Source organism: Heteronotia binoei, chromosome 2 (assembly GCF_032191835.1).
Source record: "Heteronotia binoei isolate CCM8104 ecotype False Entrance Well chromosome 2, APGP_CSIRO_Hbin_v1, whole genome shotgun sequence".
In the NCBI taxonomy this organism is placed as follows: Eukaryota; Metazoa; Chordata; class Lepidosauria; order Squamata; family Gekkonidae; genus Heteronotia; species Heteronotia binoei.
Window position 1 is genome coordinate 128,336,775 of NC_083224.1, and position 23,321 is coordinate 128,360,095.

Here is a 23,321-nt window from a genome sequence, read left to right on the forward strand (position 1 = left end):
ACAGCTTGTAATGCCCTGTCCAAACTCTTTGGGGCAGAGGCCAACTGTCCAACAACAAATAGAGCTGAGTGTCATCAGCATACTGATGACAGCCTGTACCTCCAGACAAACTGGATGGGCAGGGTAGCACTCCTTGATCTAATGGCAGCATTCAACATAGTCAATTATGATCTTTTGACCACTGCCTTGCCAACATTGGGATACAAGGGACTGCTTTACAATGCCTTTCCTCCTTTCTGCACCATTGCAGACAGAGGCTGGCACTCAAGGGGAAACTGTCCTAGCAACACCCACAGGAATGTGGGGTGCTGCAGGGGGCTGTTCTCTCCCCAATGGAGCAGGGGTGTTATGAGACAAGGCAAGGTGACCACTCCCCCCCCCATCACTACAAATCAATCACCTTTGCTATTACCACGGGTTTCAAGATTTTACCTGTCAGAAATGTGGCACATTAGGCACTGGTAGCATTTCAAAACAAGATTTGATTTATTTAAAACAGATTGGCAGGGAAGGAATGGGATTTGTACAGAGGTTTCTGAGATTTAGAATCTGTGGGCAGACAAGATTCTAGTCTGTTCGGGGGGGGGGGGGTGTGAATGTAAGAAAAGAATGTAAGAACTGATCCTGTACCCGGCATTACTTTTTAATGATAATCTCATATGAACACCAGAGTTTTAAAAACCATAAAATGAAATGACAGTGTTCCATTATATTTCTGTATTTAATAACTGATTATGATTGCTCAGTAGTGATAGCAAAACATTCAGCAGAGATGTTAATATGTTTACAACATGTAGAACCCTGACAGAGATGCTCAGGAAGGATCTACTGCTTCAGGCTGCCTCAAGGGAGAAATGATACTTGTTTATTTCAATTTGTTTTGTAATGTGATGTACAAGTAACACATCACACAACTACCAAGATACCAATGAAAAGAGAAATGCAAGATTCCACAGAGAACCCATCTTTTACTTAAAAAATTAAAGTATAAACATTATATAAAGCACATCTTTTATATGTGTAATTTTGTTGTATTTCCAATGGTACAAGACATTCTAGCGACACAGAGGCTGGGTCCAGACTGGCATTTTGAGCTGGATGGACCCATACCCCACAGAGATGGGATATGGGTGGACCAAAAAAAGCATGACCAAATGCACACAGCCTCCTCCTGTCCCTCTCCCACTCTCGAATAAACAATTTTATTAGTAACATATGGTAGTAGAACTATAACTACAACTTATAAAAAGCTTAATATATATTAAGAAAAAGACCATCATTCTACCCCACATCTTACTTTCTCCCACCCCTCCCCCAATTACTTGACCCCCGCCAGTGTTATTTTCTTTAAAAAAACAGATATTAAAGGTACCCTTAACTATCAAGAAAAAAAAACGAAACAAAAAAGAAACATAGGGAAGAAGAACCCCCTTCAAGAGTTATATTGTTATCTTAAAAATCTTAATCCTCAAAAATTGTCCAATGTCCTTTTATTTTCCACTCTTTCTCTACATATCTTCTGAATTTCTTCCACTCTTGGTTAAAAAGTTCTAAATCACAGTCTCTTAATTTTCTTGTTAATTTGTCCATTTCACTCCATGACATAACTTTCATAATCCAGTCCCATTTTTCTGGTATTTTTTCTTGCTTCCACAACTGCGCATACAATGTCCTAGCAGCTGAGAGCAAGTACCATATTAATGTTCTATCTTCTTTTGGAAATTTTTCCATTTGTAATCCCAGCAGAAAAGTCTCTGCCTCTTTATTGAATTCATATCCCAGGATCTTAGATATCTCTTGTTGAATCATTTGCCAAAACATTTTAGCTCTTTCACAAGTCCACCACATATGGTAGAAAGAACCTTCATGCTTTTTACATTTCCAGCACCTATCTGGCATCTTATTGTTCATCTTTGCTAATTTTTTTGGAGTCATATACCATCTATACATCATCTTAAAACAGTTCTCTTTAATACTATGACATGTTGCGAGTTTCATGGAATTTTTCCACAGATATTCCCAAGATTCCATCTTTATTTCTTTATTTACATTAATTGCCCATTTTATCATTTGAGATTTCACTACTTCATCTTCTGTAGCCCATTGTAAAAGTAATTTGTACACTTTTGAAGTTAATTTCTCATTATCTCCAAGCAGAACTCTTTCCATTTCTGTTTGTTCTTTCCTTATTCCTTCAGCTTTGATATCATTCTCCATCAAACTTTTTATTTGTTGCATTTGAAACCAATCATATTTATAGTTTAGTTCTTCTGCAGTTTTCAATTCTATTTTCCCGCTTTGTATTTTTAGTAACTGGTTGTATGATAGTTGTTTTTCCTTGACTGTTTTGGCCGTTAACTTTATCACTTCAGCCGGCACTATCCATAAAGGTCTCCTCTCATCACCATATTTCTTGTACTTTATCCACACATTTAATAAGCTACTCCTTATATAATGGTGAGAGAAAAGACCGTCCATCTTCTTTTTTTCATAGTACAAATATGCATGCCAGCCGAATTTTTTTCCATGGCCTTCTAACATTAGAAGTTTTTTATTTAATAACGTTATCCATTCTTTTAACCATACTAAACAAATTGCTTCATGATACAGTTTCAAATCTGGTAATTGGAATCCACCTCTCTCTTTCGCATCTATCAGGACTTTCATTTTAATTCTAGGTTTCCTCCCGGCCCACACGAATTCCGAAATTTTTCTTCGCCATTTATCAAATTGCTTAGCATCTTTCACAATGGGGATGGTTTGAAACAGATACATAATCCTTGGTAAAATATTCATTTTTACTGCAGCTATTCTGCCCAACAGTGACAAATTGAGCTTGTTCCACTTTAGCATATCTTCTTCTATTTTACGCCATAGCTTTTCATAATTGTTCTTAAACAAATCAATATTTTTCATTGTTATCTCTACCCCTAGGTATTTTACCTTAGAGGTAACTTCACAACCCGTTAGTCTTTGTAGTTCTTGTTGTCTATTTTTCTGCATATTCTTACATAAGATTTTTGATTTTTCTTTGTTTATATAAAGTCCCGCCAACTCCCCAAACTCTTGTATTCTCATTAACAACAAAGGTGTAACTTGTAAAGGATTTTCATTTATAAACATTATATCATCTGCAAATGCTCTGTATTTATAGGTAAATCCTTTTATTTGTAGTCCTTCTAAATCTTTTTCTTCTTGAATCTGCATTAGTAAAATTTCAAGAGTCATTATAAACAGCAATGGCGAAAGCGGGCAGCCTTGTCTGGTACCTTTACTAATTTTCATTTCATCTGTAAGATCTGCGTTGATGCACAGCCTTGCACTTTGTTCAGAATATATTGCCTTTATCATTCTTATAAAACTTTCTCCAAGCTCCATTTTTTCCATCACTGCAAACATAAAGTCCCAATTTAAATTGTCAAATGCTTTTTCTGCATCCGCAAAGAATAGCGCTACTTCCTTTTCTGGATGTCTTTCATAATATTCTACAATATTTACAACAGTTCTAATATTGTCTCTTATTTGTCTTTTGGGAAGAAAACCGGCTTGGTCCTCTTTTATAAAATTTATCAAATATTGCTTAAGACGTTCTGCCAGAATTCTTGTAAATATTTTATAATCATTGTTCAAAAGTGAAATTGGTCTGTAATTTTTCACATTTGTAACATCTCTTTCTTCTTTAGGTATCAAAGAAATAACAGCTTCTTTCCATGTATTTGGTACCTTCCCTTTGACTCTTATTGCATTCATCAGCTTCTGTAATTTTGGTATTAATTCATCTTTAAACATTTTAAAATACTTGGCTGTATAACCGTCTGGCCCGGGAGCTTTATCATTTTTCATCACGTTGATTGCTGCCTCAATTTCTATTTTTTCAATTGGGTCATTCAAAATTTTTCTCATATTCTCAGTTAATGGCTCAATTTTTATTTTCTGTAGATATTCATCTATCTTTTTTCTCTTTACTTCAGCACCTTTAAACAGCTTGGCATAATACTTAAAAAATTCTCTTTTTATTCCCTCTTGAGTAACTACGTCTCTTTCATCTATCACAATTCTATTAATTATTTTATTTTCCCTCTTTTTTTTCAGCTGCCACGCCAAGTATTTCCCCGTCTTATTTGCTCCTTCAAACGATTTTTGCTGGAGCCTTTTCAAATTCCATTCTACTTCTTTGTTTAATAAATGTCTTAGTTGAGTTTGCAATATTGAAATTTCCCTTAGAATTTTCTTTTTCCCTGGTCTTTTCCTCAGCTCTCTTTCTTTTTTCTTTATTTCATTTTGAATATCCAGTAGTTGTTTTTCTTTTTCCCTTTTATCTTTATTGTTCAAAGTAATCAGCAACCCTCTCATTACTGCTTTATAAGCATCCCAGACCGTCTGAAAATCGATATCTTCTTTATCATTCACTTGGAAAAATTCTTTAGTTTCTTTTCCTAGGAAAGTCACTGTTTCTTTGTTCTGTAGCAAGTCTTCATTCAATCTCCATCTTCTCAATCTTTTGGACAGTTTTGTAATCCACATTATTGGGTTATGGTCAGTGCCAATTTTAGGCAAAATCTCTATCTTTCTTGTTATGAGGCCTAAATCTCTGGTTCCCCATAGCATGTCAATTCTAGAAAATGTCTTATGTCTTGCAGAAAAAAAAGTATAGTCCCGCACTTCAGGGTTAAACTTTCTCCATATGTCCTCCAAATTTTCCTGTTTTACTAATTCAAAAAAAGACTTTGGCAATTTTCCTTCTTTTCCACTATTTTTTTTCCCTCCGGATCTATCCAATGAGTTCTCAACTGTTCCATTAAAATCTCCCATTAAGAGTATTTGATCGTAGGTCAACTCATCTAGTTGTTGTGTAATGTCTTTAAAAAAAACATCTTTTGCACCATTAGGTGCATATAGTCCCAATAACAGCGTTTTTTTCCCATTTGATGTTATTTCCACTGCTACAAATCTTCCATCCTTATCTTTAAATACCAATTTTGGCTCCAGGTCTTGTTTAATATAAAAAACTACTCCCCTTTTTTTCTGGTCAGCTAACGAAAAAAATTCCCTTCCCAATTGTTTGTTCCATAAAAATTTATAATCCTTTTGTTTAATGTGGACTTCTTGCAAACAAATTATATTACAATTTTGCTTTTTAATCCAATGAAAAGTTGCCCTTCTTTTTTGTGGTGAATTTAGTCCATTAACATTCCAAGACAATAGTTTGTAATCCATCATGGTGCAAATTCTTTATTTTCTTCAAAAAATCTCCTCAGTTCTCGGGCATTTGTGATCGTGACTCTCTTCCCCTGGAGTTCAAAGCTCACACCCTCGGGGATTATCCATCTATACCTTGTGCCATTGTCTTTCAATTTTTCTGTCAACTTTTTATATGTTCTCCTGTCATTTATCACTTCTTTCGGTAGCTCCTTCATAATTCTCACTCTGCTACCTCTTACTATCAATGATTGTTCAAAGTTTCTCTTCATAATCCTTCCCACCATTTCCTTTGTCATGAATCTTACAACCACATCTCTTGGTAAGTTATTTTTTTTGGCATATAACGAGTTGACTCTATACATGTGATCATACATGCTTTTAGTCTTATCAGGGTCTTCTTCTAAGAATTCTGCGATTATGTTTGTTATATATCCTTTCAAATCATCATTCTCTTCCTCAGGTACTCCTCTCAAACGTAGCTGATTTTCCATTAATTTGCAGTCGTGAATCGTCACTTTTTCTTGTACTTTCAGCAAGGTGGTATCATGTGTTTTAACTTTCTCCTCCACCTCCTGTACTTTCTTGTCTATTTTCCCAATTTGGTTTTTGAGGTCATCCACTTCTTTTTTAATCACTGTAGTAAGTTCTTCCTTCAACTCTTCCATCATTTTCTTAACTCCTTTCATAATCCTGGCTTCCATAGCCTCCATTTGGTCTTGCATTTTTTCTAATGAAAGGGCTCTTGTTCGGAGCTGCCTGGGCTCTGACATTTAAGCAAAGAGCAAGGGGGATGCAATTAAAATACCAAAAATTTCCGTCGCACAATTTGCAAGTTTGACTACCAAGTTCAGAAGGTCTAAATTTTCTCTCTCAATTAAACTTTGTTCTGTTTTCTTCTGAGCTTCCCAGGCCCAGATATAAATTTTTGAAGAATTTTTCCCCTTTAAAAAAATGACGAAATTTTTGACCTCACCAATTTAAAATCTGACAGTCAGGTTCAATAGAGCAGGGCTTGCCCTTTCCAGCAAGCCCAATTTCGCTGGTTTCTGAGCCCCCAAAGCAAAGATATTTAACAAAAAAGTCTTTAAAAAATCCAAAATGGCGGCCGCGATTTTTTCTCCTTTTAAAGATTTTTTTTCCCCTTTTAAAATCACCCCAGGAGCCCACCAATAATGTAGTCAATAGTTCTTATCTTCTTACCCTTTTCCCTGTCGTTTCTATCACTTTTTAAAGTCCCAAATCTTTTTAAAACGATGTTTTAAATTGGACCTCCCAGCAATGGCTGCCGATGTTTCTCTATGATGTAGAGTAGGCTTTTTTCTTTACTGCTTCCTGTCTCTGTCACCTTCAACCTTATAGATTGCTTGACGCACTTCCTGTCTTGCTCAGTAGAGTTAGAGGACTGTTCCAGTATATTCCTGCGCAGTATGGTTGTTTACATTCCACAAATCGTAAGTAGACACAACAATGATTTCTCTTCAATTTTTAGCAGTTTTTAACACTGTCTTTTATGTCAAAATAGTCCAAACTTTACCCTTCCCTTCTTCTACTTGCAAGTTTTATATTTTCCCCTTATTTCCACCTTTAAAACGTCTCTTTAGTCTGTAAATAGCTCCGGAGTGAAAGAAGAGTTTCTGTACCTTTTTTCCTCTGTTTATCCAAGTTCCACTGGTCTTCCAAGACTTTAGTTGTTTAAAAATGTCCCAGAAGGTTAGGATCGTGACGAGCTTATGCCAAATCCATGGCTCTGAGAGATCTTGCAGACGATAATTTTGCAAACTTCTGAGACTCCTCAAAGCCTCAAAGGACCCTTCTCCAAAGCTCCTTTTCAGCCAAGGTAAATCTCTTCTAAAGTTTTTAGTGCAAGTCTTGGACCTTTCTCTCACTGAGAAAGGTAGGCAGTGGGCTTTGGTTTGCCCTCCACTACCCCGAACAAGACCTTCAGCTTGCTCCCGTTACGAGAGACAACTCAGCTCGCCATTTTCCTCCCCGGAAGTCGTCCCTCTCCCACTCTCAACCCATCCAAGGCCCGTCCCAGTCATGCTGCAAAAAGCTACCATTTCGGAAGTGGTAGCTTTTTGTGGTGCGACTGGGACAGCCCTTGGACAGGTTGAGGGTAGGAGTGGGATAGGAGGTGGCTGTGCATGTTTGGTCGCACTTTTTTGGTCCACCCCCATCCCATCCCTGTGCTGGCTCAAAAAGCTGATCTGGCCCCTGCCATAGGCTTGTTTATATAACCTTTGAGGAGCCCTAATCAATTCTACCCTGGGTTCATTTAAAAACATTCAATTCAGAAGATTTCTTGAGGCTCATATTGTATTAAGTTTTACACTTACTTTAATGTCCATATTTTTAGCCATCTGGTTAAAGACATCTAGGTTTAACAGATTCAGTTGCAAAGCATCTCTTTATGTGAAATGTGATTCCTCAGAAGTTCATACTATTATTTGTAATAATAGATTGTATCCTATCTCTTAGTTCAGCGAAATTTGGAGTCTTTCTCTAGCACAAGAAACCTTCCTTCAGAGGAATATCTTCCATCTTTCAGTTCCAGATTTTGGTTAGCAATGTAGTAGGATACAATCCAGTATATCTGGGAATGTTGGCTGGCCATTCCTTTGTTGGATTAATACCCAGAATGGCTGGCTAATGCTTTCCCCAGGGACCTGGTGGATCTGTTAAGTATCCATGAACCTAAGAAGAAATGACCAGCCAAAGAGAGGAAGGAAGTTTACCAGTTGATTAAAATAAAGTTAAGAACATAAAAAGAACCTTGCTGAATCAGACCAGTAGCACATGTAATCCAGCATCCTGTCTCACACAGGGACTAATCAGTTACCATGAAGGACAAACAACAGGGCATAGAAATCAAGGGCTTTCCCTGATGTTGCTTCTTTGCATTGGTATTCAAAACAAAGTTCACCATTTCTGAATGTGGAAGTTCACTTTAGTCATAATGACTATTAGGATAGGCCTGTCCTCCATGAATCTGTTTAATCCCTTTTAAAAACTATATATGCCTGTGTGCATCACTACATCCTCTAGTAGCTAATTCCACATTTTAATCACTAAAATAAAGAAGTATTTCCTCTTGTTCATCCTGAACCCACTGCCCATCAATTCCATTAGACGAGGAAGAAAATTGCTCTCTGTCCACTCTCTCTACTCCATGTATAGTTCTATTAATCACTATCATGTCCCCCCCCCTTAGTTGTCTCTTTTCTATACTGAAAAGTCCCTAACTCTGCAGCCTTTCCATATAGAAAAGTGCTCCACTTTCTTAATAATCTTGGTTACCCTTCTCTGTACCTTTTCCAGTTTTATAACATCCTTTTTGAGATACAGTGACCAGAACCGTATTCCATATCATACCATTGATCCATACAGCGGCATTATAACATTTGTTGTTTTGTTTTCAGTCTCTTTCAGTTTGCCTTTTTCACTGCTGTGGGACACTGGGCTTATACTTATTGAACTGTCCACTATCACCCCAAGGACTCTTTCCTGCTCAGTTTCAGAAAGTTCAAATCATATTACCAGATCTCATTAAGTTAATTAAGTCAGATTAATTGATTTTAAAATGTTGGTACTTATAGCACCTTTAATTGTTGTGGTTTTAATTAACTTATTTTAATGTATTTTATTATATTTTATTGTATAATGTATTTATTGTAATCATGGCGCTTTCCATGTCTGTGAGCCGCCCTGAGCCTGCCTCGGCGGGGAGGGCGGGATATAAATAAAATTTATTATTATTATTATTATTATAAAGAAATGAGTTGATTACTAAAAAGGTAGAGGGAATTTTAAGTGACATCAAGACAAAATTCAACTAACTACTTGTAGGAAAAATTCAAAATAAATTAACATTTTGTTGAGTCTGACAAGATTGTAAGACATATGGCTTTCATTTTTAAAGACAGTCTTTTCTCCTATAGCAACTGGAGTTACTTAAAATGAAACTGACCTAGGCTTTCTTAGCCACAAGATATAGAGAACAAAGAGCAAGAGATTATGCCTGCTTCACAAGAACACAATCAGAACATATAATCTAACATAGATACTTTTAAGAGAGACATCCTATGATGACCTGGGCATGTATGGTCAATGAGTATTGCAAGAGGCACACCAAATACTGCTGCAAAGATATATAATAGATTACAAACTGATTAACAACAAATTGGTATTTTAAACAGATAAGTCTGATTGCAATTGATATGAAGTTATGAATACGGAGAAGAGGTTGCCCTGCTCCTCAGAAGCAGGGCTTTTTTTGAGCTGGAACGCACCAAACACCGTTCCGGCTGGCTCAGGCAGCATTCCTGTTGAAGAAAAGCCCTGGTATCCACTACGTGCTCATCCCTTCCTGCACCCAGGTTGTCCTCCAGCCCACAGGGCCAAGCCTCGATGCTACCACAGTTTCCCGGTGTTTGGGTTGCCCTCAGGGCCCACCAGGCTGAGCGGGGCTGCTGCCACCGCTTCTTGCCACCTGGTCACCCTCGGGGGCTGCCGGGCTGAGCAGGGTTGTTGCCACCGCTTCCCACCACCTGGGTCACCCTCAGGGAACGCCGGGCCGCGCTGAGCTGTTGTGGCCGTTTCCTAGCGCCCGAGTTGCCCTTGGGGCTGAGCCATGCTATTGCGGCCACTTCCTGGTGCCCGGATGGCCATCGGAGCTGAGTCTTGATCAGCCCCATAGCTAGCAACTTTTTGCTCAAGGGGCCCAAGCGAGGCCTGTTGTTATATGACTGTGTGGAGCTGTCACACCATGCTTATACTTATAAATAACCAATAAATAAAAATAATGAATACAAGTGGTTTATTGCATAAAAATGTTTCAGGGTTGTTATTGTTACAAATAAAAGTGGTTTACTGCACCATAATATTTCAGATTTGTTATAATTTATTACAGTAGTAGACAACTCCAAAGTAAGGTCTGGATCACCATATATCACAGGGGTGTCCAAAGTGTGGCTCAGGAGCCACATATGGCTCTTCCACACATATTGTGTGGCTCTCAAAGCCCACAATGCCCATTGGCCAACTTGCAGAAGGCATTTCTCTCTTTAAAACACTTCCCCAAGTCAACAAAACTGGCAGCCTGGAGAATGCATTTAAAGTCACTTTCTTTCCACCCCTCTCTCTCCCAATCTATTTGCCTTCCTTACGCCCTTCTCTCCCTCGCTCCCTGCAGCTCTCAAATATCTGACATTCATGTCTTGTAGCTCTCAAACATATGATGTTTATTGCATGTGACTCTTATGTTGGCCGTCCCTGATATATCACGTGCCCCCACATTCAAGGGATTCTCTCCTTCTAGGGAAAGTGTGCTAGGTTCTTGTTCAAAGAGCAGTCCTCATGCCTGTTGCTCAAAAACCAAGTGCCCCCAGGACAATCACGCAGGTAGAAACAGAACATCACTATGCTCTGGCACCTCTAAGACCAACAAAGTATTATTTAAAGTAGAAACGTTTGTGTGCAAACACACAACCTCAGATACAAACAATCAAATAAAATATCCTCAAGTCCTGCTTATAAGAAAAAGAGAGGCTGGGGGCAGCTGTTACAGAACAGCTATGCAGAGCCAAGATGCATTGAGCTGAAATAAGCCTGTAAGATCAATGAATGGCAGCAAATTAGCAAATAAATGCAACAGGTAACAGGGATGTGAGAATGAAACCAGAGTCATTCCTGCAGAACCCCCAAGCCAGATGAAAGTTATCCCAGGGTACATGTGATAACAGACTCTCAGCATGTACACACTTCTTCACATACTTTGAAACAGATTTCCTCAAATATTATATTTCATTGCTAAATAAAAATTAACACATTTCAAAAATGCTTCAGTTCCTTATACCAAACTGAGTTTTCTGAATTTTAATTCATTCACAAGCACACTGAAAGCACATTGCAACTTTGCATCCTGACTTCTTTCTTTTAAATCAATGGTGTCAATGCCACCTATAATCCTATCAATAATTCCAGGGCTCAACCCAACAAGGTCTCATTTATGTCAGATTTGATTCTTATAACAAATGAATTTGACACCCCTGTTTTAAATAGTCCTTGTATCCTTTTGTATGGATATTACAAAGTTTTCCATTCAAATTCTGTCTGAACAGACAAGCTTTGACAGTTGAAACCTCAGATTCCCAAAACCAAGACAAATCAATCACTGGACATACCAAGACATGCTTGTTCACCAGTAATTTTTCAACATTGCATATGCTATTAAATGCCAACAATTCCTGTCTGATTCAGTAGTAGAAGAAGAAGGTATTGCATATCCTGCCCTATACTCTTAATAGAGTCTCAGGGCAGCTCACAATATCCTTTATCTTACTCCTCCACAACAGAGAACAAAAGAAGAAAATGATCTGGCAAATGGTTACTTTTATGGCTCTGAAGGTGTGAACATGAACTGCTGCTGGAATTGGGAATCGCCAGAGTTCAAACAATGCCTGACATTAGTTTGCATTGAAAACACACACTGAAAGGAAAATTACTGAAGAGGCTGTGTGAGGGAGCCTGTAAAAAATGCAAGAAGGCCCCTCCCCTCCTGCCCCTTGGGAGCTACGGCGCTGGTCTCGCTACAGCTGCTTCCCTGTTCCTGGGTGGCCATTGGAACCTGTGGGGTTGAGCTGTGCTGTGGCAGCTGCTTCCCAGTGCCCAGGTTGCACTGCAGCAGCGATTTCTAGAGCCCAGGTTGCAGGGTGGGCTTGCAGAATAGATCCATTCCCTTTGATGACTCTATGCTCCCTTGAAGGAGGAAAGGAAGGGGCGAGGGGGGGAACCACTGAAATTATTTAAAACAAAAAATCTTGAAAAAGAAAAAAAAATCAAAGGAAAAAAATAATGCCTGATGTTCCAGGAGCAGGGTAAGGGACAGCACAGTTTGTGTCTCCTTCCCCTTTAAAACTATCTCCTTATTAACCCATCCCTCCAAAAATGCGTTTGTTCAATGCAGTTGTTGAATTAGTCTCAACTGTCCCTTGTATGTAGTTGGAGCTCCACTCCCACATGTTTGTTTTCGTGGCCTGCCTGCTTTTCCTTGTCTGGCTTTTTCTGCCTCCCCCCCATCCCCCCCCCCCAATTCTAGAATCTTCCCCAGTCAGAATCCGTTTATCTGGACTGCCCTCCCCTCTCTTCTCAGCAGGCTTCCCTAAGAATTCTAGCTCTCCTTTTCTCAGCCTCTTTGCCTCCTTGGTGATCCCACTGTCCATTTTAAATTTTCACATTCCCTTTGGTGCCAAAGGGGGCAGCTTCCTGGAACTGTTACATGTTTTCTGGGGCTCAGAAGAGAAATGTAATGAGGTAAATATCTGGTGTTTTTTTTTCTATTTTCTTAGCTGGCTTAAATAGGAGTGCAGTCAAGCACTTAGTGTAGGAGAGGTTGAGGCTATCATTGATGTTTCCCCAGCCTCTAGATGCAAATCCCCCCCCCCTTTGGGTGGGGGGTGTCTATCAGTGAAGTAGCATACTCTAGATATATTTCTCCAATTCATAAAATGAAGGTGTGGCGTGATGTGTTTGTTCTTGTTTGATGGCTCTGAAAGGATGAATTTTCCACCCATGACCAACAAACCATAGTTATTCCACAAACTGCTTCTTGGTAGCTTAGCATATGCTGTGTAACCAACTGTAATAACTTTCTAGAGTTACACACTTTAATAAAACACCTTTCCCCCTTAAATGAGAGAGACACAGCTACTTGTGTGATTATTCAATTTGACAGTTGTTTAATACTACCTCTATATTTTGAACTTTTCTTGGATGGATATTTCTTATATTTCTGGATTCTCTGGAAGCCTAGTATATTTTTTCAGATTATTCTGAGCAGGAAAATGTGAAACAAAAGGATATAAATATTTTAAGGGGGAGGTAGTGATGTGTGTGTGTGTGTGTGGGGGGGGTGTTCCTACAGATATTGTTGTTACATCATCCCTACCAGATTCTTCTTCAGAAGGGGAATCTCTCTGCACCTCCCAGAGACAAATAGAATCCTGCCTTGGTGACAGCAGCAAGAGTAAAATGATGGCTTACATAGCTGGATGGAAAGGATCCTAAGAGTAACCCTGTTCTACCTGGGAGGGCTGGTTGAGCACTGTTCTCCCTAACAGCTGGGTTGAAATGGAGGAAATAAGTACACATTTCCTGTCTAGGCAGGCTGATCTTTTTAATACTGTGTGTAGGGGACAAAGAAGACAGTTGAGGGAGCATGTGCATCAGCTACCTTCATTTTTTTTATTTATTCTTCGTACTTATATCCCTCCCTCCCCGCCGAAGCAGGCTCAAGGAGGCTAACAACAATTTAACATCAGACAGTAAAAACAATAAGCAAACAATAAATTAGTAATCTATTATCAATTAAACAATTAAAACAATTTTTAAAAGTTTAAAAGTATTAAACAATTTTTGGTGCTAAAGTTGGTACAGTACGTTCAGCAATGTTGGGCATCTACATAGTTGGGCTGAAGGCCAGTCGAAAGAGAGTTGTTTTGCAGGCCTTGCGGAACTAGGCAAGGTCCTGCAAGGCCCTTACCTCTTCTGGGAGTTGAGAAGGCTCTTTCTCTGTTAGCCTTCAGTCTCGCCTCCCTCGGCCCGGGGATTGACAATAGATTCTGCGATCCAGATCTAAGTACCCTCTGGGGAACATGTGGGGAGAGACGGTCCCTAAGGCAAACAAGTCCTTGGCCATATAGGGCTTTAAAGGTAATAACCAGCACCTTGTAGCGAATCCAGAATACTATTGGCAGCCAGTGCAGTTTCCGCAGTCCTGGTTGTATGTGTTCCCATATAGAGATACCCAGTAACAGCCTGGCTGCCGCATTCTGCACCAGCTGCAGTTTCTGGATCCGGGACATGGGCAGCCCCATGTAGAGGGCATTGCAGTAGTCTAGTCTCGAGGTGACCGTTGCATGAATCACAGTTGCTAAGTCTCTGCGCTCCAGGAAGGTGACCAACTGTCGTGCCCACCTACGGTGGAAAAAGGTGGACTTTGCAGTGACTACTATCTGGGCCTCTATAGCCAATGTGGGCTCCAGTAGCACCCCCAAGCTTCTGACTTTGGGTGCCGATATCAATGGTGCCCCATCAAAAGCTGGTAGGGGGATTTCCCTTCCCAGATCACCATGACTCAAACAAAGGACTTCTGTCTTCATTGGATTCAACTTCAGACGACTTCATACTAATTCCCCCAGGCTTGTAGCCAGATGAATGACCGTGGCATGGAAAAGTGTTGACTCATTGGATGCACTGTGATCAGATGTGAAGTCTTCTTTGTGTTTTTCACAGAGCAAACTGTCTTCAGTAAAAGGAGCGTTGTAAAAAAATTAAAATTACTGCCAATTGTTAGTTTTTCTCAGCTGGTTTTTTATGTTGTTAGTTGTTAGTTTTTCTCAGCTAGTTTTTCTCTTCTAGCAAGTTTCAGTTTTTCTCAGTCCGTTTCTTCCTTTCTTTTCTCTTTCTTTTTTCCTTTTCCCCCTCCTTTCTTTCACTCCTTCCCTCCCTTCACCTTCCTTACTCTTTCTTTCTTTCTTTCTTTCTTTCTTTCTTTCTTTCTTTCTTTCTTTCTTTCTTTCTTTCTTTCTTTCTTTCTTTCTTTCTTTCTTTCTTTGTCTTTCTCTTTGCTTTATTTTTCACTCCCTCCACTCTTTCTGTCAATATTTTTCCCTGTTTGCCTTATTCCCCACTCCCCCCTCTCTCTTTCTCTCTCTCTCTTTCTGTCAGTCATTCTTTTTCCCTGTCTATTTACTTTATTTCTCTATTTCTTTCTTTAAGCACTACATCATGCTGCCTCTTGTGATCAAGTAGTGTGTTGGAATTTGATTTTTTTTTTCTGGGATGGATTCTGGTTACCACACCTCAAAAAAGATATTCTAGCACTTTTGGTGATGTCAGAGGTGTGGCCTAGTATGCAAATGATGGTGATGTCAGAGGTGTGGCCTCACATACTAATAAGTTCCTGCTGGGCTTTTTCTACAAAAAAAAGCCCTGCTCAGAAGTAAAACAGTCATTCAGCTGTTTTGACATCTGAGCCTAAGGAACTGCTATCCAGCACCCAATTGCCTTCCAGAGGGGGAATGAAAGGGGAGTTGAGGACTGCCAGAGGGAAAGTACAGACAGTGGAGGGAAATAGTTTAGCTGGTGAGCAGACAATATCATGCATAGCTCTATGTGGTAGTGAGGCAGAGTGGTTTGTCTCTACCTATAGGAGAGGATAGAGCTGTGAGGCCTGTCTCTGGTGATTAGCAGACCTGTAATTACAAGCTTTAAAGAGAATTCCCCATGTAACTTGCATATAAAAATAATGTTCTTTGTTGTTTTATTAAACCTCATGCTTCAGTGATCTCTGTGCAGTTCATGCTTAATACAAAACTTATCTTACAGGAGTAACTCAAAGCCTTTACACTTGATACCTTAAGAACAGCTTGTAACTGAGAGGAAGGCTTATATCACAAAACTGAGCAGGTTTCCCAAATTTATCAGAGAGGCAGGTCTTAAAGGTCTCTCACCCTTTAGCACCTCCACTCCACAGGATAGCTCCAGGAATTGATTTTACAGTAGAAATTCCTAGACCTACCCTATTTCATTTCTGGAGTCACACAGCTGATGTCATGCTCCCATGCCCTTATGCCCCCAACCATCTTGACAGTTACTAGGCTCAACCAGGCAACCCTAATGTATATATGTACCCTGGCAGCCCAGCATGGGAATGAGGAAGTTTCTGGTTCTGGTTTGATCTCATAAATTCGGAAAGGAGCCTTAAACAATGCCAATCTCAGCTCCTCATTTTAAAGAGGGTGAAATAATACTGACCTATCTTGCAATACAACCATTAGTGACAAAGTATATCCTTAGTGCCTGATGAGTGTCTTGCAAATACCAAATAGTACTGCCTGTGGATTTATCAATATATGCTGCAGCCTCATCTAGGATTGCTTCATCACCTGTCAGTTAGGCTTGCAGTTTGTTTGCCAATTGCTACTGACAGAATCAAACATTCACCAAACTATTCACCTGTGTTCTAACAGTCTGCATATGTTCCACCATGAAAAAGAGTGTAGGAAAGCCAATCACACATGCTGGCTTTCTTACAGCTTCTTCCCTTTTGTCTTCATTCTATCTTGCCAAAAAGACAATGGCATCATAGCATCTGGTTGGAAGGAGCTCAAGACAACCCATGGCTGAACCAAAGAATCAGAGACAGATGGAACACACAAATGCTCTTACTGGTCCACTAACACAACTATATCCTCATGCTGTGTTTTAAACAAATGTTTCCTTCTGTCTGCTTCTCTTCCTAAAGCCTGACTATTGTGGGTCTGGTGTCAGTGAAGCCTCAGGTTTTCTTCACAGGTACAGTCCAATTGCCCTTGAATTTTCCATATATGTTTCTGGAGTGTAGGGTGATGGTGAACAGTTTCCATTCAAAGTACATCTTACCAGGGATATCAAATCTGGATGCTGCTTGCTGCTATGACCAGACCAGCTGGACATCTCATTGGCATGGGGCTAGGTAGGAAGGCCAAGGAGCCCTGATTAGAAATACTCAACATTCTACCTATCTTCCTTGTGGTTAGATTATAATTCAGGTACAATTTCACCTTTTAATTTGTAACAAGCTAGCATGAGGATACACATGTGTGTTAAGGATCTATGCATAGAAGAGAATCATAAAGACCAGGAGAATGCTGACTTCGTAGATTGACTGGAAGAAGCAGGGGAGAGACTCGGGAGTTATAGCAAGATGTATATCAACATTAGAAACAGAGGAAACAGCAACATAGATTAGGAGCATTGCAGGAATTTGTTTTCAAACACACACAAACAGACACATTCAATGAAAATTAACATGCAGACGCACCCACAAATCATTTCTCTGACTCTGAGCTGCTTTCCTGTCTACAGCTGTTCTGCTAAATGCACATCTGGTGGATGTAATAGTAGCCCCACTCTGATGAGTTAACTCAGCTTGGCAGGCATATGCTCATTTGCATGATACAGAGATACAATTTCTCCCTTGCAGGAGTTGTTGCTGGAGGAAGCTTCCTCTACAGAATCATGGCTTGCATGTACACTCTCAACCATCTATCAATATTTACAGCTATTTTAATTACAGTTGTAAAACCAAGGCCATTAGGACAAATTGCACTTTGCTATGCTGCCACAAATCTGGTACAACACCATTGATTGCTGGCCAGTTACTCTGGATTTACAACAGTGTTTGATAAATCTGAATCCTGTTCAGTAAGTCCAAAGACAGCTGAGTAGTAAATGATACACAATTTCTATATCAAAAGGACCAGTAAGTAACTTTTTTTTGCTGTTTTTTTGCTTCCAAATCCCTCTTCCCCAACATTAATACTGCAGTTTACACAAAATCTTCTTTTCATCTAGCAGGCAAGGCAATAAAGTTTACTCTCCAGTGTCAGAGTTCCAGAGATATATGAATTGCAATATACTGTGATTTAAGTGCCAGAACCTGGATAAACAATATACTGTGCTGTTATGAGACTGTTCAGCCATACTGGATGAAATTTTGCTTTTCAATACAAAACCAAAGTAGAAAATGGATGAAAGTCACTGGTCTGTATTTGATCAGCTTTTCAGAAGTAGCAAGTTTTTAAAAATACTCAAATTTCTTTCATTGAGATTTCATTCTCTAGTAGTCAAGGCTGAAGCTTTTAAAATTTGGGCCTATATTAGTTTTTTATATAGCATATAGTTGAAAAAAAGAGAATTTTTTTAAAGGGTTCAATATGAAAGTTCATGGAAATGTGGGCTGTTTCAGCAAGTTAGATGAACAATGTATCTCCCATTATGTACCCCCAATGTCCCCAGGTGTTCAAAGTTCCCTGACATCTCTGGAGTAGAAAGTGTATCACTGTAGTGCAGTGACACAGAAAAAGAACAATGCAACTATTAAATAATGAATGACAATTCCCAGCATATTTGGAAACAAACTGGTAGCAGAAGGGGAGCAATATGGGGTTTAATTCATGAAGAAAACAGGCATTTGGAACTCTGAAGATTCTGCTGATGAAATGATGACTTTTCAAACGATGAGTGCCTTACATTGCAACCATGAGTGAACTCAATATTATTACAAGAATCTAACTCTGCTTCAGATTGCACGATTACCCACTTCCTCCTTGTTTAGCACATTTTTTTGCCAACTCACATCAAAGCTTGCAATAAATTAACACTCCCAGTCATGTGTAATTTTACACTGAAGGTCCATTTAAAATCCAGTACACCCAGCAGTTTGATAGCTACAGGGGGCATGTGCTCTCTTAATGTAAGTAAGTTTTAGCTTGAAATGTTGCTCAGTATTATTCATCTGCCTACACAGAATGAATAGATGCTTGTAGTGGGAAAACAGATGTTGGCAATATTTCTGCACTTCTCTCAACAAGGCTAGGTGATACACTAATGGGCAGAGAAAGTTTAAAAAACCCCTTATTTAATAAGCTGACTTTTGAAAAAACCCTTTAACCAAAATACATAAGATATTAAATCATGTCCATCTTGGGACATTGGTCTCTTTCTATGACCTGTGTGCTCAGTTATTATTGTTTTTTCAGAGTTGCAATTATAGCATGGATTTTCTTGCACAGGAGCTTAAAGTAACATGGAATGAAAGGTACTATTGTCTAAGAAAAAGAGACAAAAATAGTAATAAGAAGAGCAATATAATTCCTGAAATCATACTATGAGACATTAAAACACACATACACAGCTCTTCAACCTCCAACCTGGATGGTATCTCATATGCCATGCATCTGTAAACAGGGAAGTAGAAAGCTAATCAGGAAGAAATATCCCCTAGGTGTTTACAGGAGGAGAAATAAGAATTACCTTGCTGGAGTAGGCCCAATGTCTAGTCCAGCAGTAAGTGTAGATGGATATGTGAACCACCTTATTCTGCTTCATCTAGCTCAGTATTGTTTGCTCTGACTTGGCATTGGCTTTCGGAGTCATACACAGAGATCAAAGTTAGGTCTCTCATGACATCTGCTACATGAGATCCTTTAACTGGAGAAGCTAGAGACTGAACTGGGGGCCTTCTGCATGCAAAGTGGGTATCCTGCTGCTAAGTTGTGGTCCCTTCCTTCAAAATAAAGTCCAATTTCCCCCCAGTTTGCCTGAAAGACTAGATCTATTTCTTCAGTGAATCTCATCCATCAGTTTGACTCCTGGCACATGGATGAACTTATGAAACTACCTTATATCACGTCAGACCATTTGTCCATACAGCTTAGTATTGTGTCCTTGGCATGTGTGTTCTGCTATTAAGCTATAAACCACACTGTTTGTTCCTGGTCTGCCCAAAGGCAGGCACAATGAACAGTTATGAACATTCTCTCCTGCAAACACATTACTTTTTCTGATGATCTGTTATACTCCATTATGAAACAGCATGAACTGCTCAGAAGAAGATGGGTATCAGGAGGAATAAGGGACTGTCTCTATCACCAAGGCAACTGGACTGATGTTCCCTCACTAGTACTATCACACAATTCATTAGTTGAGATAGAACGGGAGGCACATTGAAATGTGCATCTAATTTAATGAAATACATTGCAGACAAATGTCATGCATTGCACATTCAGGGGCTCATTTTATCAGCATTCATTCAGTAGGGTATATATTTGGTGGGTGAGCATCTAAACAGCCTTTCCATGGCAGCTAGCTATTTGCTAGAGATGGATTAAAGTGACAGTTTAGCTGTACAGTGCTGGAGGACAACGAAACTGTCAGAACAGGGTGGCCAACCAGACAAGGACCACTGGACCAGTTTCGTAGGTAAGAAGGATATATTCCGATAGTTTTCCCGAAGCAGATTCAGGATATTGGGGAAACTGACTACAAAAAGGTGTGGATGTGTTTTTTTCATGTATTCCCCCAAAAGCAGAAACTAAACTTCATAAAAATGCAGTACAGCAGCACTACTAGGGCCAGCTCAATAATGATGATTCAAGCAAGAACCAAACCCACAGTGTCATAGATGTCAGAGACTTCAGGGATTGAGCTAGGCAGCTTGTAGTGTAACACTGAGATCTAGCTTAATGATTGTGAACTAAGATCTCAGAAAGAACCCTACCCAGTCACAAAAAGGAATCAGGTAATACTACACTGTCCACCACAACTGGCAGGTCATATCAAGCGTTTGGATTGGCCAAAAGGGGCTTCAACATGAACATATATCACCACTATCAGACAACTGCTTACAGGCCTTCATAGTCCTATGAACTATGAGTAGAAGGGACTCATTTCTGCCCCTCCTCCCTGAAACTTCATTCAAAAGCTTCACCCAGGAATTCAGAAATCCTTTGGAAAAGTGTGGAATGAAATATGAGGGACTCTAGCTTGAGGAAAATTCAACAGAAACCAGTCTGGTATTCTCTTGGGTGAGCTTCTGCCAGTAGAAAAAGAGATAACACAGAGGGTGGGGGGCAGTTTCTGCTGATTTCTGCTTTTCCTTAAAGCTATCTCTTCTATGTCATACTCTATTTTCATCCTTCTGGACTAGCTCATCTGGGGAAGGTGGGTGAGGTTAAAAGGCTGCAGGGAAAGTTAACAATAGAGAGAAAGGCTCCATGAACTTTTTCCATTCACTGTTTGAAGGATACCCATTCCTTTCTATGTAACATCTTTCTTTAAAAAAAAAGAAACAGGTGGTTAATCCCAACATTCTTTCCATTATTATTATTTTTACTGCAATTCTTGACTTACAATTTACTGTGACTTTTACTTTTTTGACATCTGGAACAGAGACATCATTTTCAGCACTGCATTCATATTCCCCAGCTTGGTCTCTTGTAATTCCGTAGATGTCCAGATACTGTCCACTTTCAAATGGTTTTGCTGAAATTAAAACAAACAAATGAAAGTTTACAGAAGTTAAATTGGCATTGACATGAGTGTCATTCAGGCATAAATAGGCAGCTCATGACTTGCTATTGGAAGGGAAACTGCTAACAGGACTGTTCCAAAATGAAGGTGGAGAACGATTACATCTTTTTTATCTCTTTGTGTAGAGAGGAAAAAACTTCACATTATACAGTTTCACTTAAGTATCAGTACTCTAACAGTGACTATTACAGGACAAAATACACACAATCTCTTTATAATTGATCAGAGTTACATAACCTAGACACACATCAAATAAATCTATGCCCATTTTAGAATTGAGTTGAACAGCCTTTTAACCAAGAAGATGAAAATCTACCATTATGCCTCAGTTTATATTGACTTTTACAAAATATACGGTTCCATTTTAACCAGAAGAAGCTGACACACATTTCAAATATCTGCAGTGGAAAGGCATTTCATTTTTACTAAAGCTTTTTATAATGTACTGGGGGTTCGAAGCATGAGGCCTCTCAGGAGATAGTGAATTCAGCTCTTTATTCAGTGATTCAGCATAGCAAGGTAGAAACTGGACTGACTTGCAGGGCCAAAGGCCCTGCTTATATGCATGCAAATAACCCTACCCCAAACCCATCACACACAACTATAGGTCCATGGCTGGCCTAACGACTCCCTGATTGGCCGCCTTCCAAAATTCAGGTGACTATTGTTATGGAGCCTCAAACTCAGCTAAGTCCCTGCTTGACCCTAAGGCCAAGTTCCAGTCTCAATACATAACACTCCTCCCCCACAAAGTTCCCCAACACCAAACAAACATAGTCTTTAAGATGTGCTGGTTTCTGATGCTCCTGGTTAGACTGATGAAGCAAACGGTGCAGCCGAGGAGTCGGTTTCCCTTGTCAGGGTTGCTGGTGCTGTGCTAGTGGAAGGCTGTGGCTGTGGAGTGGTTGAAGGGTCTGGGATGGTGAAGGTGCCCAGCAGGGTTTCTTCTGACTCCTGGCAGTCTGGTTGGGCGCTGAGGTGTCTGGTATAAAGTCCGGTTCTGCAGGAAGCATGCGGCGGAGTTGATCCACCTGTCTGTGCAGGACATTGGTAGATACCTTGTACTACAGATGAGTCGAGCAGGGATCCAGGCAGGACTGCTGCCAAAGTTCCAGGCATATACAGGGTCTCCCGGGAAAAAGCCTCATGGCGCATCCTGGCTCTCTGGTGACAGCCAAGATTCAGGGGCTCTATCCGAGTGAAGACGGTCCAGTTGGGTTGTCATGCAGTGGCTCATGAGGAACTCTGCTGGGCTGCGACCTGTGGTTGCACTTGGAGTCACCCTATGGCAAAAAAGGAATGCAGCTAGGCGGTGGTCCCAATCCCCGTGAATCAGTCGCCAGAGAGACTCTTTAGTTGTGTGCATCATCCATTCTGCTTGTCCATTGGTGGCCAGATGGAACGGGGCGGACATGCCTGATGAGGTAACAGCCCAGAAACTTTTGGAACTCTTCCAATGTGAAGGCTGTTCTGTCGTCAGTGACCACTGTGTCCGGGATGCCATGGGTGCAGAAAATCTTTTGGAGTGCTCAGATTGCCGCTCGGGAGGTGGAAGCGACTGGGACTACCTCCAACCACTTGGTGTATGAGTCCACCAGAATAAAGAATATTTGCCCTTGGAATGGGCCCGCAAAGTCCAAGTGTAGCTGGGACCTGGGATTGCGAGTGGACTCCCAGTGTTGCACAGGGGTGCAAGGTGGTTCCAACTGGGTTTCCTGACAGGCCTGGTATCGTTTGACCCAGGCCTCAATTTCACTGTCCATTCCTGGCCACCACACATAGCTGTGGGTGAGTGCTTTCATTCTCATGATACCCAGGTGTGTCTCATGCAGGGCTTTCAAGACTTGATGATGCAAAGGTTCGGGAACCACCATCTGGCTTCCCCAGAGTAGGCATCCCTCGTGGGAAGAGAGTTCATCCCAGCACAAGGGAAAAGCTATAAATTCCAGGCCCACCCGGCTGGTGGGTCACCCCCTCCCCACCCAGTCGAGGATGCGGTCCTTACCCGAGCGGTCAGCGATGTCTGCAGCTTGCAAAGGTTGGTTGGGGAGATCCTTGGTGAGTAGGATTTGGTGGGCCAGTGCTGGGTCTGGGTCTTGGGCCTGCAACGGCAGGCAACTGTTATGGAGCCTCAAGCTCAGCCAAGTCCCTGCTTGACCCTAAGGCCAAGTTCCAGTCTCAATACATAATACTTTTGAATCTCA

At 40.3% G+C, this 23,321-nt stretch overlaps 1 protein-coding gene across 2 annotated transcripts in view; it reads right to left on the reverse strand.

The window, feature by feature from the left end:
• Nucleotides 1-23,321, reverse strand: part of NEGR1 (neuronal growth regulator 1) — a 1,157,771-nt gene that overhangs the window by 282,068 nt on the left and 852,382 nt on the right. For both annotated transcript variants that reach the window (XM_060232019.1, XM_060232021.1), the window contains exon 4: nucleotides 20,938-21,069. In XM_060232019.1, coding sequence (XP_060088002.1) covers nucleotides 20,938-21,069 — 132 coding nt within the window. The remainder of the gene's footprint in view (nucleotides 1-20,937; nucleotides 21,070-23,321) is intronic.